The following is an 18344-nucleotide window of genomic DNA, read 5'->3' as shown; positions in this document are numbered from 1 at the left end:
TTTGTTAAACTCGTACTTGGGGACGTACGGTTTAAACTCTCTCTTTTTCTTCTGGGACAGCTGGTCAGAATCACTAACTGCCCAGACTTCTTTTCTCTTTTTTCTCTCTTCTTTCTTGTTGGTCGGCTGAGCACACTGGCTTTCTTTCTGTTTGTCAGACTTCTTGGAGTCTGACTGACTACCAGGCGTGCAGAGGTCGGTAGCTTGAATGTAGCTTTCCGCCTCCCTCAGGGCCGCCTATAGCGTGAATGCCCCTATTTTGACAAGGTCAAACTTGAAGTTTGACCCGTCTCTTAGACCCTTGAAAAAGTCTTTAAATGCTATCTCGTCAGACAGTCCCTGGATCTGGATTCTGAGCAGATTGAACCGCCTGACATATGAGCGTAGCCCTTCTCTCTCACCCTGCATAACGGTGCTCAAATCAAGGCTCGTTTTCTTAGCAGGGATATTCATTGAGAAGTTGGTGGCAAACAAGAAGGCTAGCTTCTTGAAGCAGTCAATTGAACCGGCTGGCAGATTGCCAAACCATTCTTGGGAAATGCCCTTCAAGGTAGTCGGGAAACATCGACACCAAGTGGCATCGTCCTAACCCTGTAAACACATGAGGTTGGTGTATGCCATTAGGTGATCTTTTGGGTTGGAGGTACCATCATAAGTACCTACCAACACATTCTTAACCTTGGACGGCTGAGCCGCCTCGGTTATATTCTTGGCAAATGCAGAAGGTTGTTTACCAAGTTTGAGCATCCGGAGCTGCCAGTCCAATGGTTGAACACTGTTGAATGCCGCCTGACCCCCAAAAGGAGGCGACTACATGAATTGGAGGCCATATTGCCCATATTGCGCCTGGGGTGCATATGGGTAAAACCCTATCATCAGCTGAGGTTTGGTGTTGACGGTCTTGCCGCCTATCCGACTCTCATATAAGGACTGCGAGTGCCTTACAAAAGTTTCTTTGAAGCTGTCTAGAAAGATTGAAGTGGAGGCTGACTCAGACAACTGTTGATTTATCCTTCGCTCAATGATGTGTCGAGCGTCGGAGGCGGTTTTCTTGCTGGCCCCCGGCTATTCTTGTCGGGGCTGCCTCTAGGACCAGTAGGCAGTAGAATTTTCGTCCAGTCAAGTCTTGAGGCTGCCTTCTCCTTCTCTTTTTCTTTAGGATGGGGAGTTGGTCGCCTGTCCTTGACTGGTTTCTTTTTCCTAGATGGGGGAGTCTTTTTAGCCGGCTGACTCTTGCTAGAGCCTACCTTGTTTTTGTTGATCATGGACTTGATTTCACCCTTGAAAGAGTTCATGAATTTCATGAGCTCATCCCGGGTGACTGCTGCTTGACCTTGCCTTCCAGGGGGGTCGCCTGCTTGGGCTCGCCTAGTAAGAATTTCGCTCCAATTGATCTTTGGAGCGCTTGTACTTGGACATGAAGGAGACATCCTGGGCTACATACGTCTCCACATCATCATCATCTTCGTCATCAGTTTCATCCTTAGTGACGACCTCCGGTGGAGGCCGATTGAACGACTGAGGAATACCTGAACTTCCCGGTTGAGTAACCGATTGAGGTATTTCTTGGTTTTCTGGTTGGATAACCGGTTGTAGGTTTGTTTGATCAGGTTAGGGTATAGACTCTCCAACCATCTTTGAGGTACTCTCCCCACAGACGACGCCAAATGTTTTGGGTGTTTTTTGTCCCTTGGGAGAGTTACGACACAAAGACTAGTCCTGCGCGAGCTGTACTTGCAAAACAAACGGAGACTCCGGGTGGTAGGAGCTCCGCCTCCAACGATCAAGTTAGTAACTTGAAGGGAGAGAAAAAGGTGCGAAAATTTAGGTGGGTATCTGCTCGGATTCCAAGCTCAGATGTCTCTATCAAAGAGTCAGTGTGTAATAAATGGTAAAACGTGCCCTCCAAAAGAGGGGAATCTCCCTATTTATAGGGTCCTCGGAATTTGTTCCCTTGATTAGGTCATCGAGCCCTAATCATTGGTGGGCTGCGCCGTTTTACGGCTTTCTCGTGATTCATGAAGGCCGCCTTTTCTCCCATTTATCTGGAATGCCAGGTGTCAAGCAAGGATTGGTCCACTTCGGGCCATCCCAGGGCTGACACGTGTCATCCTCTGATTGGACCACGTGGCGGGGTAAAATTACCTAAACAGGTGTGACATATAACTTTGTGTATAATTTACGAAAAACGAACATGTGGAACAATACCCTTTTTGATAATGACAAAAGGGGGAAGAATATGTATGATGCTTATGTATGCAGTAGTGAGTCTACTAAAGTTCTTACATCATGATCGTTGAAAGTATTTATATATTGATAAATGATGTGTATTGCTAAGTTCATAACTATGATAAGTTCCTGTGTATGTTCCTAACTTTTTCAAATGTTATTTCCTTGAAAAACTAAGGGGGAATAAATGTACAATGATTATTCTTTACTATGTGATAAGCATCATTAGTTTGTCATCATCAAAAAGGGGGAAGTTGTTGAGAAATTAGGTTTTGATGATTATAAACTAATGATGATTATCTATCTAACGTGTATGCTAAGTTGTGCATAGAAAGAGCAAGTTATGCTCGGAACAGGGTACAAAGAACCTGAGTCATGACATTTATATATGTAAGGAACTTGAGCTATATAGAATAAGCATTGGTGGAATAAGAACAATGATAAGTGTTATGGTTGATAAGCTTGATGATGGCTAAGGAACCATGAAGGTAACTATGTAAATATGTGTTTGTATATGTTAACTTCATAAGGTAAGTATCCTATACATATATAGGTCATGTATGTGTAGGAGTCTTTTTATTTAGTTTAGTTTTCTTTATTGTTTTTATAAATGAAAAAACTAACCTTCTGCTTTACTTTGTTATCCTCAAAAGTTTGCTCAGTTTGTCATCATCAAAAAGGGGCAACTTGTTGACCCTTACGAGGTTTTGATGATGATAGTTATGATTGAGCAAACTTCCATCTAATAAGGATTTTCTAGTGTTGCGATGTTTGGAGGTTTAGTAAACTCTGGGAGTTGAAGAAGGAACTGAAACAAAGGGACTTTAGAAGATCCATGAGGATACAAGTAAAGTTAGAAGAAGAGTTCCAGAAATGGAACTTCAAGGCGTTCCCTGACAGGAACATACCACGGGTTGTAATGACCTGGTTCCGGTGTAATGCTGGGGCAAAGGTGTTTCCTGACAGGAACATATCAACGGGTTGTAACGACCTGGTTCCGGTGTAATGCTTGGGCAAACCCTAAGATCCAGAATATATCAAGACTTCAGGATTCCAGAACAAGAGTTTCAGAGAAGCAACATGAAGACAGAGAAATAGAAGTATATTGCTCTAGGAGAATGTAAGTATGTTGGACATAAAAGTCGGTCTGGAACAAGTCTATATAGAACCAAGGTGAACTCCAAACAGTCAATGAAATTAGAGTGACTGACTTGTCAGGAACTCAGAGACTGTCAGAGTTCAGGAACCTAATAGGAACTTAAGTATGCACGTCGTTAAAAGTCGGGTTTAATGATATATATATTTACCTAATACGTGCATATCTTTAAGGGATTTGGTTTTACTGAATAAAGATATTTATCTTCTAATAAATCCCTTTTGGAAAAATATAATTTTGTTTAAAAAGTATTTTTAAACAAAAAGATAAGATTGGAATAAAATCTGATTTTATGTTAATTATATCTTATTATCCATAACAGATTTTATCCTTAACAAAAAGATATATTTTCGGAAAACTGATTTTTTAGAAAATATCTTTTAAACTTATCTTTTCTAAAAATCTATCTTTTTCAAGATGAAATGAATAATTCGAGTGTACTATAAATATGCTCATATGTATTCATTCAAAGTTGAGGCTGACGAAGTGTAGCGGTCGTGCTTAATGGTTTTATCCTTCACCACGAAGCTAAGTGAGTTCTCCTAGTCAAAGTTCCTATCAGGTTTTGGTTACAATACGTCCAGTGAGTTCTAGATAGGTCTCAAGTGTCCAACATATTAGTTTTATCTCTTTATTCATAGATATGTCTTTAGGGATATTCAATGAGATCTTGTAATGGGAAAAAGGGTTTTGAGTGTTTTGTATTATGGGGTGAGATTGTGAATTCTCTTAAATTCACGTTTAATTTGTGTATGAGTTTGAATTCTCTAAAATTCGAGTGGTAGCTGTGAGTGCACAGTGAGTGCACAATGAGTGAAAGGAGCTTGAGAGGTGTCTTGGGTCACCTAGGAAGTGTCCTGGGTAAAGGGAGAAAAGGGTCCTAGGAGGTGTCTTAGGTCTAGTAGGAGGTGTCCTATCATATAGGCAAGTGTCCGTGGTGGAACTTGCAAAGCAAAGGTCTATGTAATAGGTTGTACTAGAAGAGTTGCCTATTATAGTGGAATTTGTTTATAAGTCCCAATAGGGCCGAGGTTTTACTTCCAGCTAGACACTGGATGGTATCCTCGTAAAATCTTCTTTGCACTCTTTAAGTTTGACAACGGTCAAACAAAATTTTTAAACACTTAGCCAACCCTATTCTAGTATATGGTAAGTCAAGGGTCGAACCCAAAGGAATGGTGGGCTATTGTCTATCGTCTATAGTCAAGCTATCCCGAAGTCTATAGGTAGGGTTGTGAATTCTAACTAGGACAAACACGATAAATAAGCTTGAAGAAATCAAATGCAATAAGCACTAGGGCTAGGATCCACATGCATTCATAATGGAATTGACTAATTGGGAGGTCAAATTGTCTAAGTTAAACAATGCGAGGGAAGATCAATCATGCAACCAATAGAGCATATCAAGCTATTCTTCTAGAGGTCTAACTAGCGTCAACTACGATAAACTCTAGCTAGGAAACATCACAAGACACCTCAATCGTGTAAATGCAAGCCACAAATCAATGGTCCGTATCAATGTGAACTTACAATGCAATCTAGTGCAACAATCAAAGTTGGCCAATCTTCAATTAATCACACACATGCACATGATCATCAACCAAATTTAATCACACTATCAACTCCATTAATTATCCCCAATTAGCACTAATCCATTACTCATACATGCTTCACCATTGCCCTAGCAAGTAATCTACTCACTAGTCATGGTAATTAAGATCAAAACAAAACTAATCAACACATTCATCATGATCATTTCAAGAAATCTAAAATCAATAAAAAAATCAATCAAACTTCAATCAAAGATCAATCAAACTAAAACAATTAACCAAGCATATGAAAAACAAATGAAATCAACTAAGATCAAACTATATATTGAATCAAAGAAGAGTAATTGTAGGGAATAATTTCAAGCGTTAATCCCCTAGCTTGAACCCCACTGTGATCATACACTAAAGTACGGTGGCGTCCAAAAAGGGAAGAAGATAGAGCAAAAGAGTCGCCAACAAGTTTTTTTTAGGAACTTGTAAACCGTTCACAGGGTGAAGGTTACACCCCTTAACGATCCAAGAGATCGTCAACTCCATAAGGTCTTGAACCAAATAAGGGTTCGGAGATGAAGGTACAAATCCAACCTAAAAGAGATTGAACCTGCCCTAATAATCGGCCTCTACTTTATTCTGATCGTATTCATGTGTGATTTCTGACTAACATGAAATCAATAGGATTAACCCTAAACATGTTTATCTATGTTGGTTGAATATTAATGCACAAATAAATCTATTATTGGCGATCACTTGAATTATAATCAAATTAACCCTAAACAAGATTACTAATTATCTTATTAAGCGTGATTACAAGTACAAAATTCCCTTTGAACATGCATAAAAGGTGTGATCAAGCAATAACAATAATATAATCAAGCAACATAATAAATAATCATCATAATAATAATAATAATTATAATAACAATTATAATAATCATAATAAAAAACATAAAATTATAATCATATATTATAATTAAAATAATCATATCAACGTTAAAGCATAATAATAGCAAGATCCTAGGCATGATACTAACAAGGTTAATAACAAACCCTAGCATGTCACTAAGCATATTAAAATCAAATCTTTAACCCTAACATGATACTAACAATCATAAATATTAGGAAGAACATAAAAGGCATCATACAATCATATTTGATATTAAAGTTACCTTAGACATGATACTAGGAATCATAATAACAATCTAAACATGATTTCTACATCATAACATCAATAAAAACCATTAAAGTACTTACTTTGATGCCTCGTACCTCTTTCTAATAATAACAAAATACACACGTTAGTAACTTCAAGGAAAATAATAAAATCAAAACAATTAAATAAAATAATTGAAATAGAGATTTGGGACCAAACCCTCAGAAATTAAACCTTTCACATCTAGGGCGAAGGCAACTTCGAATTATGGCTAGGTGTATCTAGATCTAATGAATGCGGAATTTTGTATGTAAAAAGCTAGTTTAGAAAAAGAGAGAGAGTAATCAAGAGAATCTTGATGAGAGTTGATGAAAATAGAGAGAATGCGAGAATTGATGATTGCGAATGAAAACTGGTTGTAGGTGAATCAAAACGGAGTTTTTACGACGTTATTTATAAAGAAAATCAGCCAAAAAGATAAAATTATCAAAACAGAGTCTGGCGAACAAAAAAAAACAACCACAGCGTTGGCGCCAGGCGCTACAGCTGGCGTTTGGCGCTGATCTGGAAAATTACGCGTTTTCTTAAAATCAGATAAAAAATTGCCGTACAGGAGGATAAAATCGTATTTTCCTCAAAAATGCTCTTTGATTTAAATTAAAAATCTGAAAAGTCAACAAAAGTCAATTTATCAATGCTAATTGAATTAGGAATGAAAAAAACCTTCTACAAGAATCTAGAAGACTAAAACCATTCCTAATTTCATTAGGAATGATAAATCTATATTAGGCCCTCCCCTAGATCATTGGGCCGCATATAAGGCTTAGATCGGGCCCAGTTCAGTAAATTGGCCATAACTTCCTCAATATTCATTGGAATTGGGCTTATAATATATCGTTGGAAAGCTCTTGTCAAGCCCTATCCAACTACACTACTATTGGACCCATGTCATGGACCAACCAAACTGGATTGGCTGTTTTCTTAAAATAAGTTTTCAAAAATAGAGAGAAGAGAAAAGAAATTAAAACTATCCGCAACACTAGACTTTCCACACTTTCACTTCATTCGATTATGATTCGACGTGAAAGGCACTCATCACTAGGTTTGGTTTTGAGGAGACACAAATGGGTGTCTATAGTAATCCTTACAATACTTGATCAAAGATCAAATGAAATGAAGAAATCTTGAATCATCAACAATCAACCATGAATTTCTCTCTCTAAAAACCTAAAGTTTCTCTCTCTAAAATATGATCTCAAAAGTTCTCTAATTGTTATCTAATTGATTCTCTCTTTAAAAATAGAAGGAAATACTATATATAAGAAAGATACAAAAGAAGAGTTGGTTGGATCGTCCAAAAAGAGACCCCAGGAGGTGCGGGCGCACGAAAAAGGGTACGGAACAAGGCACCCAGGCAGGTGCGGCCACACCACCCAGATGCGAGGCCGCACCTTGCACGTGCGCGCCCGCACCTGGTGGCAGCTCACACATCCCCTTCTTTGTCCTAGCTCAACCTCGTGCGCTCGTCTTGGTGATGATGATGAACACCAAGGTAGGCAGTCTTGAAATGCATAATTTGGTGGGTTTGTGGCAAAGATGATGCCCCCACCGCATACGTGCACCGATCTCTTGACTTTCTCCTTACGTTCCTTCAAACTTAAAGCTCCAAAAGCGAACACGAGGCATCCAACTTGATGAGAAATGTAAGAGGAAGGCTCGGGAATCTTTGGAAACACGATCATAACTTGAAAACAAACGAAAACAAACAAATAAAAGGGAAAAAGAACAAATAAACAAAGAAATGCACAAAACAAGGAAACTAACTACGAAAAGCACAAACTAACAAAATAAAGAGCAAAACTAAGAAAAACTAAGGAAAAGAGCTACAAAATGGAATGAAAATCATCCTAAAAGAGATCAAATGAGTGCCATAAATGAACTCATCAAAGTTCCTAACTATAACTATTTCCACCGTTTGTCAAGAATGCTTTTCTAAATGGTGATATTGCTGAAACTGTCTATATGCATCAACCACCCGGTCTTCGTGATAAGGAAAAACCGGGTCATGTGTGCCTTCTCAAAAAGGCTCTTTATGTTCTCAAACAAGCCCCCCGGGCTTGGTATCATCGGTTTTCTTCTTTTGTGGCAACTATTGGCTTCTCTCATAGCAAGTCCGACAACTCTCTTTTCATCTACTCCCATGGTCGTGATTTGACATACATTCTCTTATATGTTGATGACATAGTCCTCACCACCTCCTCCGACACCCTCCGGACTACCATCATGTCCTGCCTAAGCTCCGAGTTTGCTATGACCGACCTCGGTCCTCTAAGCTCCTTCCTTGGCATTTCGGTTACTAGACACTCTGGTGGTCTCTTTCTCTCTCAAACATCCTATGCAGCCGACATCATTGCTCGTGCCAACATGTCCTCTTGCAAGTCGTCTGCCACTCCTGTAGACACCAAAGCCAAGCTCAGCTCCTCTTCCGGGTCGACAATTGATGATCCCACCTTGTACCGTAGCTTGGTCGGGGCCCTTCAATATTTAAATTTCACGAGACCCGACATTTCCTACGCCGTGCAACAAGTTTGTTTGTATATGCATGATCCACGGAAAGAATACATGCATGCCCTTCGTCGTATCTTGAGATACCTTCAAGGCACTTTGCAGCTCGGTCTTCATCTTTATTCCTCCTCTATAAGTGGCCTTATTTCTTACACCGATGCGGACTGGGGTGGCTGCCCCGATACTAGACGGTCAACGTCAAGCTACTGTGTCTTCTTAGGAGACAACCTCATATCATGGTTTGCCAAGAGACAACCCACCATCTCCAAATCAAGCGCGGAGGCCGAGTATCGTGGTGTAGCTAATGTTGTGGCTGTATCTTGTTGGTTGCGCAGTCTTCTTCTCAAGCTTCATTGTCCCATCAAGAAAGCCACGATTGTGTATTGTGATAATGTGAGTGCGGTTTATCTCTCCGGAAACCCGGTTCAACATCAATGAACCAAGCATATTGAGATGGATATCCACTTTGTGCGCGAAAAGGTTGCTCTTGGTCAAGTCCGTGTTCTACATGTCCCCTCTCAATATCAAATCGCGGGTATTTTCAAAAAAGGTCTTCCTCAAGTTCTATTTGACGATTTTCGAAACAGTCTAAGCGTCCACAAACCTCCCGCTTCGACTGCGGGGGTGTATTAGTGTACGGGATATACCGGTAGTATCATAACATGCCGGTAAAAGAGTGCCTTGCAGTTTAAAGAAATGGTTAATTATTGAATAATTCATGTCCTTACCGGCATTAGTCTCTACCACGTGGAGAGCTGCTTCTCGGAATGTGGCATGTCCCACTGACACGTGGAGGGCTGCTTAGTGCCGCGTAAGCACCTGCTAGTACCAAGGTCGGTGTGCCACCTATCTGTATAGGTGGCACCTGCTTGGTTGCGTTCCTATAAATACCCAAACAAATTCTCATTTCAGAGGTAGAATCTCTCTCTCTCTCTAAAACATTTTCTTTCTCTTCTTTCACTTTCTTCTCACAAAGGTACTAACTTTAGCATCGGAGTGGTTATTCTCGGATAACCCCCGGGTTAGCTAATCTGTATTGACTGTGTAGGTGAGCAATTGGACGGTAAACCATTACCAGCCCTCAGACATTGACGGAAGTAGAATCAAGCAGGAACAATTGGCGCTAGAAGGAGGGGATAGTAATAACTTCTATCGTCCAACAGGACCTCTCACAGTCATGGAAGGAAGTAAGGGAACTTCAGTACCGGTACCAGAAGTTGATAACCGGCAATACGATAACAATGTCCTTAATGCTAACACGAATAAAACCATAGTACCAGAAATCATGGTCGAAGATGAAACTCATCTCCTTCACGGTAACACAATGAATAGGCCCATAACACCTGACCGTAGCAGAGCAGTGACCCCAGATCCCTTGGAGGGGTTTACCCCGGAGGAGCTGGAGATAACGACCAAGGTCATGCGGGCTATGTCTAAGAAAAGAAAGGAAGCCGAGTTAACGGCAGGGGGAATACGGGATAAGGTACCGACAAAGCCGTTGATAGTCAATTTGGAGAGTCAGTTCAACCAGGCGGGACAGCAACAACCGTCAAGAAGCCGTGGCCAAGAGACCACACCAACCGAGCGCCAACTCACACAAGGCGCCCAGGTGGGAGATTCAGGTTCTTATCGGCATGAGATCTCTAGTGGCCCGGAAAGGCGGGCAGTCAGGGCAATCATTAGGCCTAGAATATCTCCGTTCACACAAGAGGTACTCGACCAGCAAATGGAGAAAATAAAGATGTCGTCCTGTACGTATGACGGTAAGGGGGATCCAAAGCGGTATGTGGTCGCGTTTGAAAGTCATATGTTGCTGTATACAGACACCGATGCTGTGTGGTGTAAAGTTTTCCCCACGACTCTTACCGGCGCAGCCTCGGATTGGTTCTCCAACTTAGAGCCGGGATCAATTGACTGCATTGAGACCCTGGCGGAGTTGTTCACAGGTCAGTACATAAGTAATAGTGCGAGACAAAGGACATCTGGCGAGCTCATGGCTATTCAAAAACGAAAGGATGAGTCGCTCAGAGATTTCATTAGACGCTTCAATAATGAAGCTAACACTATACCGAAATTGCAGCAAGAGATTGCCGTGATGGCATTGATGAATTGGCTAGGTGACAACGACTTCAAAAAATATATGTCGCGGAAATGTTTCCCAAACTTAGGGGTAGCATTTGCCAAAGCTCACGAATACATAAAAAGTGAGCAGCTGCTAAAAACGAGCCGTCAGATATCGTCGGCAGAGCCCTCCAGAAGGCAAGGTGATAATAGCTCGAATTAACAGATGGGTGGGGTAAGCAGGACGCTGCCGCAAGGCCAACAGCGATCCGGAAGGCCGACAAGGGGATTGGGTCGTTACAGTAGTTATACGCAGTTAAACACCCCGAGAACGGCAATATATTCAATAAACCAGAATAGAGAAGATTGGAGTCGACCGGCACCGATGATAACGAAGGGTCGGGACGTGAAGAAGTATTGCATGTTTCACAGAGATGTTGGTCATTACACCGAAGAATGTGTTCAACTAAAAGAGAACATTGAGGATCTTATAAGGAAGGGACGATTATCCCAGTATCGTACTCAGGCAGGTCCCAGCCGACAGCAAAATTCACAGCCTAGGCAAACCGAGTACCGAAAGCAGGGGGAACAGTCAATGTAAGATGATACTTACAGGCAGAATCATGCGGAAACGTTCAGACAGGGAGGTAATCCGACAGGACGTAAAATAACAATCGACGTTATCACGGGAGGGCCGGTATACGGAGGTTCCGTAAGCGGGGCCAAGAAGAGTTTGTTGGAATACCGACACCTAGTGAACGCTTTGAGCGTAGAAGAACGACCTCGGCCTTCTTCCATGCTTTCGATATCTTTCACGGAGGAGGATGCTAAGGGAATAGTTTACCCTCATGATGATCCGTTGGTGCTGATACTGACGGTAAATGGAGCAGATATCAAACGGACACTCGTTGACGGCGGGAGTTCCGCAAATATTCTATTTGCTAGGGCTTTTGATGCCATGAGGATTGGCCGAAAATACTTGACGCCAGTGTCCTATCCCGTGATAGGCTTCAACGGATCGACAGTACGACCTGAAGGTAGCATTGTTCTTCAGGTTCGAATGGGAGAGGGTCCGGCACTAAGAGATGTCATGGCAGAGTTTTTGGTGATTGATGTGCCATCCGCTTACAACGCCATTGTCGGTAGGCCTTTAATTCATGACGTGCAAGCTGTGGTGTCAACGTACCACTTAACCATGGTATATGTATCCAACGCGGGATCAACAGAGCGCGTACGGGGTAGTCAGACTATGGCAAGGGAGTGTTATGTATCGGCACTGAAGCAACCAGGCCGACAGCCAGCTAGTGAACGGATACCAGCCAAGCGAGAATGAATTCCTTCCACACATGACTTGGCTATGGAAAATTTTGATACTAGGCCGGTAACTGCTCCACGTCCTTCCCCGGGAGGCGAGACTGTCGAGATCGAGTTGCAGCCTGGAGTGCCCAGTAGGGTAGTGCGTGTGGGATCCGATATGGATGTCGACACGCGCTGCCATTTAGTGGAATTGTTGCGAGAAAGTGCTGACGTATTCGCTTTCTCGGCGGACGAGATGCCCGGGATACATCCCGACGTCATAGTGCACAAGCTCAATGTCGACAGGAGAGCAAGACCTGTTCGACAGAAAAAAAAGGAACTTTTCAACAGAGAAAATGGAGGCTATTCAATCAGAGGTGAACAAATTGCTAGCGGCCGGTTTTATCGAACCCTGCACATATCCCGAATGGTTAGCGAATGTGGTCATGGTAAAGAAGCCGTCAGGGAAGTGGAGAATGTGCGTGGACTTTACGGACTTGAACAGAGCATGTCCGAAAGATTGCTATCCTTTGCCGAGGATAGATAGATTGGTAGATTCAACTTCCGGTCACGCGCTACTGAGCTTCATGGACGCTTTCTCTGGGTATCATCAGGTCAGTTTATATGAGTCGGATCGAACCAAGGCGGCATTCATTACCGATTCCGAAGTTTTTTATTACAGGGCTATGCCGTTTGGATTGAAAAATGCAGGGGCCACATATCAGAAACTGGTCGACAAGGTATTTGCGAACCAGAAAGGAAGGAATGTAGAAGTGTACGTGGACGATTCAATTGTGAAAAGCCGTTTGGCTACGGATCACGTCGTTGATTTGAGAGAAACTTTTGAAACCCTTCGTCGCTACCGGATGAAGTTGAACCCAGAGAAATGTGTGTTCGGCGTCCGATCAGGAAAGTTTCTCGGTTTCATGGTGAGCGAAAGGGGTATAGACGCTAACCCTGATAAGATTGAGGCGATTCTTAGTTTGCCAGAACCAAAGTGTATAAATGATATATAAAAGCTCACCGGTCGAATGGCTGCGTTAACAAGATTCATCAGCAAGTCAGCTGATAAAGCCCTACCATTCTTTGTAATTTTGAGACAAAACAAGCTGTTTGAATGGGGGAAGGACCAATCTAAGGCGTTCCAAGCTGTGAAAAATCATTTGAGGTCCTTACCCACCATCGCAAGGTCGGAACAAGGAGAAACGTTACAGCTTTATATCTTGGCCTCAGCAAAGACGGTAGCAGCGGTGCTCCTAGTAGAGCGGCAAAAGATCCAACTGCCAATTTACTTCGTGAGCCACGTTTTAAATGCTGCCGAGAGAAGGTATCCGGTAGTAGAGAAGATCGCGTATGCAGTAGTTGTGGCTGCACGAAAATTGCGTCCTTACTTTGATGCGCATGCAATTGATATCTTAACGAATCAGCCGTTAGAGAAATCTTTGCAAAAAATGAAAACGTCTGGCCGCTTGCTTAAATGGGAGATCGAATTATCTGAATATGTTATTACATATAAGCCAAGGGTATCAATCAAAGCCCAGGCTTTGTCTGACTTCATTGTCGAAATGTCATATTATGAAGAAGAGGATGATGCCGGCACATGGAAGGTATCAGTTGACGGTTCATCTGCTTCAACCGGCTCAGGGGCTGGGGTAATTATGATCTCTCCCCAGGGAGATGTGTTCGAGTATGCCGTTAAGTTCAAATTCAAAGCCTCGAACAATGAGGCAAAATATGAAGCAGCGTTAGCAGGGATACAGCTGTGCATATCTGCGGAAGCAAAGCGCATTGAGATGACAACTAACTCTCAATTAGTGGCAAATCAGTTTAACGGCACTTACGAAACTCGAGAGCCAAGTATGACGACATATTTGGCAAAACTCACGAGTGTTACTTCTGGTCTAGAATACTTCGAAATCAAGTTGGTTCCTCGGGCAATGAACACACAGGCAGACGCCTTGGCTAAACTCGCAAGTTCAAGCTTCAATGACTTGGAAAGGACAGTTATGGTAGAGGTTTTGAAAGAAAGAAGTATTGACGAACAACCTCCTAAAGACGTATGTTGCACGACTGCGGGACGAGAATGGTATGATGATATCTTGGCTTACAAGGTACATAATGTTCTTCCTGTCGACAAGACGGAGGCAAGAAAGGTTCGGAAAGACAGTGTATGGTTTATCATGTTCCGAGGCTTGTTGTATAAGCAGGGGTTTTCGTTACCGCTACGAAGATGTATAACGGCTTATGAGTCGGCAAGGCTGATAGAAGAAATACACGAGGGTGATTGCGGTAATCATGCGGAGGTCGGTCAATGTCCTTAGAAGCAATGAAACAGGGCTACTATTGGCCGACAATGAATGCGGATACCATGGAATATGCGAAAAAATGTGACAAATGCCAGAAGTACGGGCCGGTGATTAACCAACCTCCAAATGATCTAACACCCATTCTTAACCCAATCCCATTTGCTCAATGGGGGATGGACATTATTGGGCCGTTTACGTCAGCAACAGGTGGCCGTAAGTTCTTGATTGTGGGGATAGACTACTTCACCAAATGGATAGAAGCAGAGCTGGTAGCAAAGATTACAGCGGGTGAGGTAAAGAAGTTTATTTAGAAAAGCATCTTTACGCGATTCGGATTGCCGACAACAATGGTGTTTGATCACGGTTCACAATTTGATTGCAGCCCGGTAAAAGACTTTTTAAGCATATACAAAGTCAAGTTTGCGTACGCGGCGGTATGTCACCCGCAGTCAAACGGCCAAGTTGAGGCCGCTAACAAGCAGATACTAGGGGCAGTTAAGAAAAAGGTAGAAGACGCTAAATGCTTGTGGGCAGATCTGATACCTGAAATTTTATGGGCAAATTGTACGACAACAAGGGAAACAACAGGGAAATCCCCTTTTAACCTCGCTTTCGGCTCCGAGGCTGTGGTTCCGGCGGAAGTGGGCTTACCTTCTTTTCGGGTACAACACTTCTGTGAAAGTCAAAATGATTTGCTGCTTCGACAGCAATTGGATTTCCTACCAGAAGTAAGGTTGACAGCTGCCATAAAGTCTGCGGCATACAAAAACTGAATGAGCCATGCTTATAATCGGCGCGTCAATTATCGGCCCATGGAAGATGGTGATTTAGTTCTGCGTAGGACAGCCGCGACCGGTAAAGGGAACGCATAGGGTAAATTCACTGCAACTTGGGAGGGGCCTTACCAAATATATGAAACACTTAGGCAAGGGTCCTATCGGCTAATGACCCTTGAAGGTGTTCCCCTGAAGAATGTTGGAACGCTAGTGTGTTAAAGAAATATTTCATGTGAAACGTAAATATGTTCTATTTTATGTATCTATTTGATGCCATGTTGTCACACGTATGTTAACGACATTTGCTAGTATTGTAATCTATTTCAACACTTATGAAATACAATCGTATTACCTACTTTCGATACGATCTGATCACAGCCTAACTAGCTGACTCGGTCGTTCAAGTGAGGGAATATAAAAAATATATAATAATAATAATGATAATGGACCTCAAGGGGAGTTGAAAGCGCGGTCTGATCCACTGCCTTTGCTAAGCCTGACAAAGGTTGGATACTTTATCTCGGTATGATTTATATCTGATATTCGGCACAGGCATTCTAGAGTTTTCCCAGAATTTGTTTACGAATAAATTCTGCCGAAAAACTCGGGGAGTATTATTGGTAGGGTATATCTTAGAAATACCGATAATAAAGTATTATTGGTAAGATGTAGGTATATCTTAGAAATACTGATAATAAAGTATTATTGGTAAGATGTATTTTGAAAATGCTGATAACGTAATTTTAAATCAAAAATACCAAGAAGTGTAATTTAGGTCCTCCAAAAATTTTAAATCGCAAATAAAATACCAAGAAGTGTAATTTTGAAAGCCGAAAACGTAAATTCATGTTAAAAATCAAGGAGTAACTAAAACGCGATTCAAGGAGGGCAATCATTAAATGTTAGTTAAAAGGTAAAATAACGACCATAGCATAAACAAAATAATCACGGCAGTAAGGATTACGGTAAGGATTGAAAGAAATAAATTGTACCGAGTACATACATAAGCAAATAAAATGTTCAAAACGATTGAAAGAAAAAATGTGACATAATACAGACGGATATAATTGTTTGAAGCATACAACAGATACAGACAAGCATGAATATTACAGCCCAGAGATGACTGCCCTCCTGATTAATTCTTGTCGGCCTCCTTGGTTGATTCACCCGCGTTAACATGATCTTTTTTAGCTTCTTTACTGGAGGGACCAGAAGACCCATCTTTGCCAGCATGAGTGGCAATAGGGCTACTGATAAGGGCATCATCAAACTCCACTTCCGGCAACTCACGTGGGTCTAAATTGGTTATCACAGCATGCGGGGGGAGCTCGTCAAAGTACTCACTCTCATAGCTGGTAGGAGAGTGGTTCATTTCTTCGTTAAAGGCCTTCTCGACGGCCTGCCATTTCGTCGAATCCCACCCCTCCGCTTTGCACACACAGCGATGCGCAGAGACCTAGCCGGCAGTGTACCGGTCAACCAGCAAGTTGGCATAGAGGTCGGTCTGCAGGAACCGATTAACGACTCGGCGCCTGATTCCCGGCTTGTCGCGCTCCATCTCCTCAACTTGGCTGGCCAGCTTAGCCTTAGCATCCCTCTCGTCCTTCAGGCTCTGCTCGAGGCTGACTACCTTCTTTTGCAATAGCTCCTGGTCCGTCAGCTTCCTGTTCAGCTCAGACACTTGCTTTTGCAAGGTCTTTACATCAGATCTAACCTTGTCGCGCTCCTTGACGACGAGCTTGCAAGCGTCATCAGCCTTCTTCAGCCTGGTCTCGGCATTATCGGCGGCGCGCTGATAATGCTGGTACATGGGCACCACCTCGACAGCAGAGTTGACGGTCTAAATTGACGGTAACAGAAATTGTCGTTAGTAATAATGATATAAGGTCGAAATGACAGGCACCTAAAGGTAATAATGATGACTTACCCGGAGCATATTGTTCATAAGCTGGCCACAGGGAGCGGCAATGCGATTGGCTGGCCTGTCGGCTAGAGTTGCCAAATCCTTCAGCATTCTCCACCCCATGCTCCCGCCAGTGTTAGGGTCGTCACTAAGAACGGACTCCCCACGATTAACATTGATTCGGGGATGCCATGGATCACCGGCAGCACCGAACGGTACAGCTAATTCCTCAGCAACTCCTTCCGGGATTCTGACATGTGGAATCTCGATGAAGTCGCTGACAAGGGCAAGGACGAAAGCGCCCTTGCTGAGACCGCCAGAGCGCGTCGAAACGACCGCCGGAGTCTCCTTGGGAGGAGGCTTGTCGATGTCGGCACTGGAAGCAGTCGGGTCCCTTAAGGTGACTGTCAGTTTTCTCAGCGGTTGGGTTTCGGTCTCATCCTCCAGGTTAACTACCCCTTCCGGCCAAATCCCTTGTGCATCCTGTTCGAAGGATGCCGCCTCATTGTCATGATTTTTTGTTTTTTTTTTTGTTGTTGTTCTCGGTCGGAGGACTCAGAAGTCCTCTTTGACGCATTTCCTCCACCCCTTTTCACAGCTAGGGTGCGAGGTCTGGTAGCGCGGTCAGTAGGAGCCATGTCTTGTACTCTTGTTCTTTTTCTTTTGCTGACTCTAGTGGCAAAGGCGGGGAGAGTGTCGTATGACTTCCTCGGCCGATCGGGGCACTGTTGTTTCACTCGCCCGTCAGGATGCAAGCCTAGCCGGCTGAAGTCGAGTTTATCAATACCTGGCGAGAGACACAACCGATAAGGAACGTCGAAAATAAACATTATAAAGGTAAAAAAAAATAAAAAAAAAACGAAAAAACGAAAACGAAAGAATTACTATGTATATATATAGTGTGTTAAGGAACACGCATGCAGGTAAGAAAGGACAGGCAGGGTACTTATAGAAATTATTATCAAAGATAAAGTGCGCAAACAGTAAAGATAAATTTAAATACATGTAAAGATAATTTAATAACATTTCCATACCAAATGCATCGGTATGGCAGAGACCGACATGAGATAGAGGGACGTTGCCCAGTATATAATTACAATGTGGCAGCCACACCCCCGGAACAACTTTATTCTTCTTACCAGCCCTAACATATGTACAATTAAACCATTTAAAAGCCTTTTTCTCCATCGGTCCTAACGCTCTCGACCGTATGGTCTCGAACATGCTGTGTGGATGATGAAATGCCCTACGGACGGTAAAATCGTCAGGCACACTCATAAAATAAAATTCATTCTTCCAGTTCTTGCAACTGGTCAATTTCGGCCACAATGTGCATTTACCGGGAGCAGTAA

At 42.6% G+C, this 18344-nt stretch overlaps 3 protein-coding genes across 3 annotated transcripts; all 3 read left to right on the top strand.

Moving 5' to 3' along the window:
- The first annotated feature begins 8107 nt into the window (after positions 1 to 8107).
- LOC110715633 (uncharacterized mitochondrial protein AtMg00810-like) lies at positions 8108 to 9088 on the top strand. Its single transcript, XM_021894220.1, has one exon. It carries the CDS (start codon positions 8108 to 8110, stop codon positions 9086 to 9088), a length of 981 nt encoding a protein of 326 aa, XP_021749912.1.
- A 369-nt stretch (positions 9089 to 9457) lies between these two features.
- Positions 9458 to 11924, top strand: LOC110715498. The gene is made up of 2 exons (XM_021894080.1): positions 9458 to 9564; positions 10056 to 11924. Exon 2 carries the CDS (start codon positions 10071 to 10073, stop codon positions 10932 to 10934), a length of 864 nt encoding a protein of 287 aa, XP_021749772.1. The 5' UTR covers positions 9458 to 9564; positions 10056 to 10070; the 3' UTR covers positions 10935 to 11924.
- Positions 11925 to 13038: 1114 nt separating this feature from the next.
- LOC110715632 lies at positions 13039 to 14328 on the top strand. The gene has a single exon (XM_021894219.1). The coding sequence runs from the start codon at positions 13039 to 13041 to the stop codon at positions 14326 to 14328; it is 1290 nt and encodes a 429-aa protein (XP_021749911.1).
- Positions 14329 to 18344: the final 4016 nt, after the last annotated feature.

This window comes from Chenopodium quinoa, unplaced genomic scaffold (assembly GCF_001683475.1).
Source record: "Chenopodium quinoa cultivar QQ74 unplaced genomic scaffold, ASM168347v1, whole genome shotgun sequence".
Classification (NCBI taxonomy): domain Eukaryota; kingdom Viridiplantae; phylum Streptophyta; class Magnoliopsida; order Caryophyllales; family Amaranthaceae; genus Chenopodium; species Chenopodium quinoa.
Note: the sequence above shows the minus strand (reverse complement) of the source record. Positions and strands in the feature narration are given on the sequence as shown.

Bases quoted from the DNA above. Each gene is read 5' to 3' on its own strand.
- LOC110715633 (XM_021894220.1), top strand. From the start codon at position 8,108: ATGCATCAACCACCCGGTCTTCGTGATAAGGAAAAACCGGGTCATGTG.
- LOC110715498 (XM_021894080.1), top strand. From the start codon at position 10,071: ATGCGGGCTATGTCTAAGAAAAGAAAGGAAGCCGAGTTAACGGCAGGG.
- LOC110715632 (XM_021894219.1), top strand. From the start codon at position 13,039: ATGGCTGCGTTAACAAGATTCATCAGCAAGTCAGCTGATAAAGCCCTA.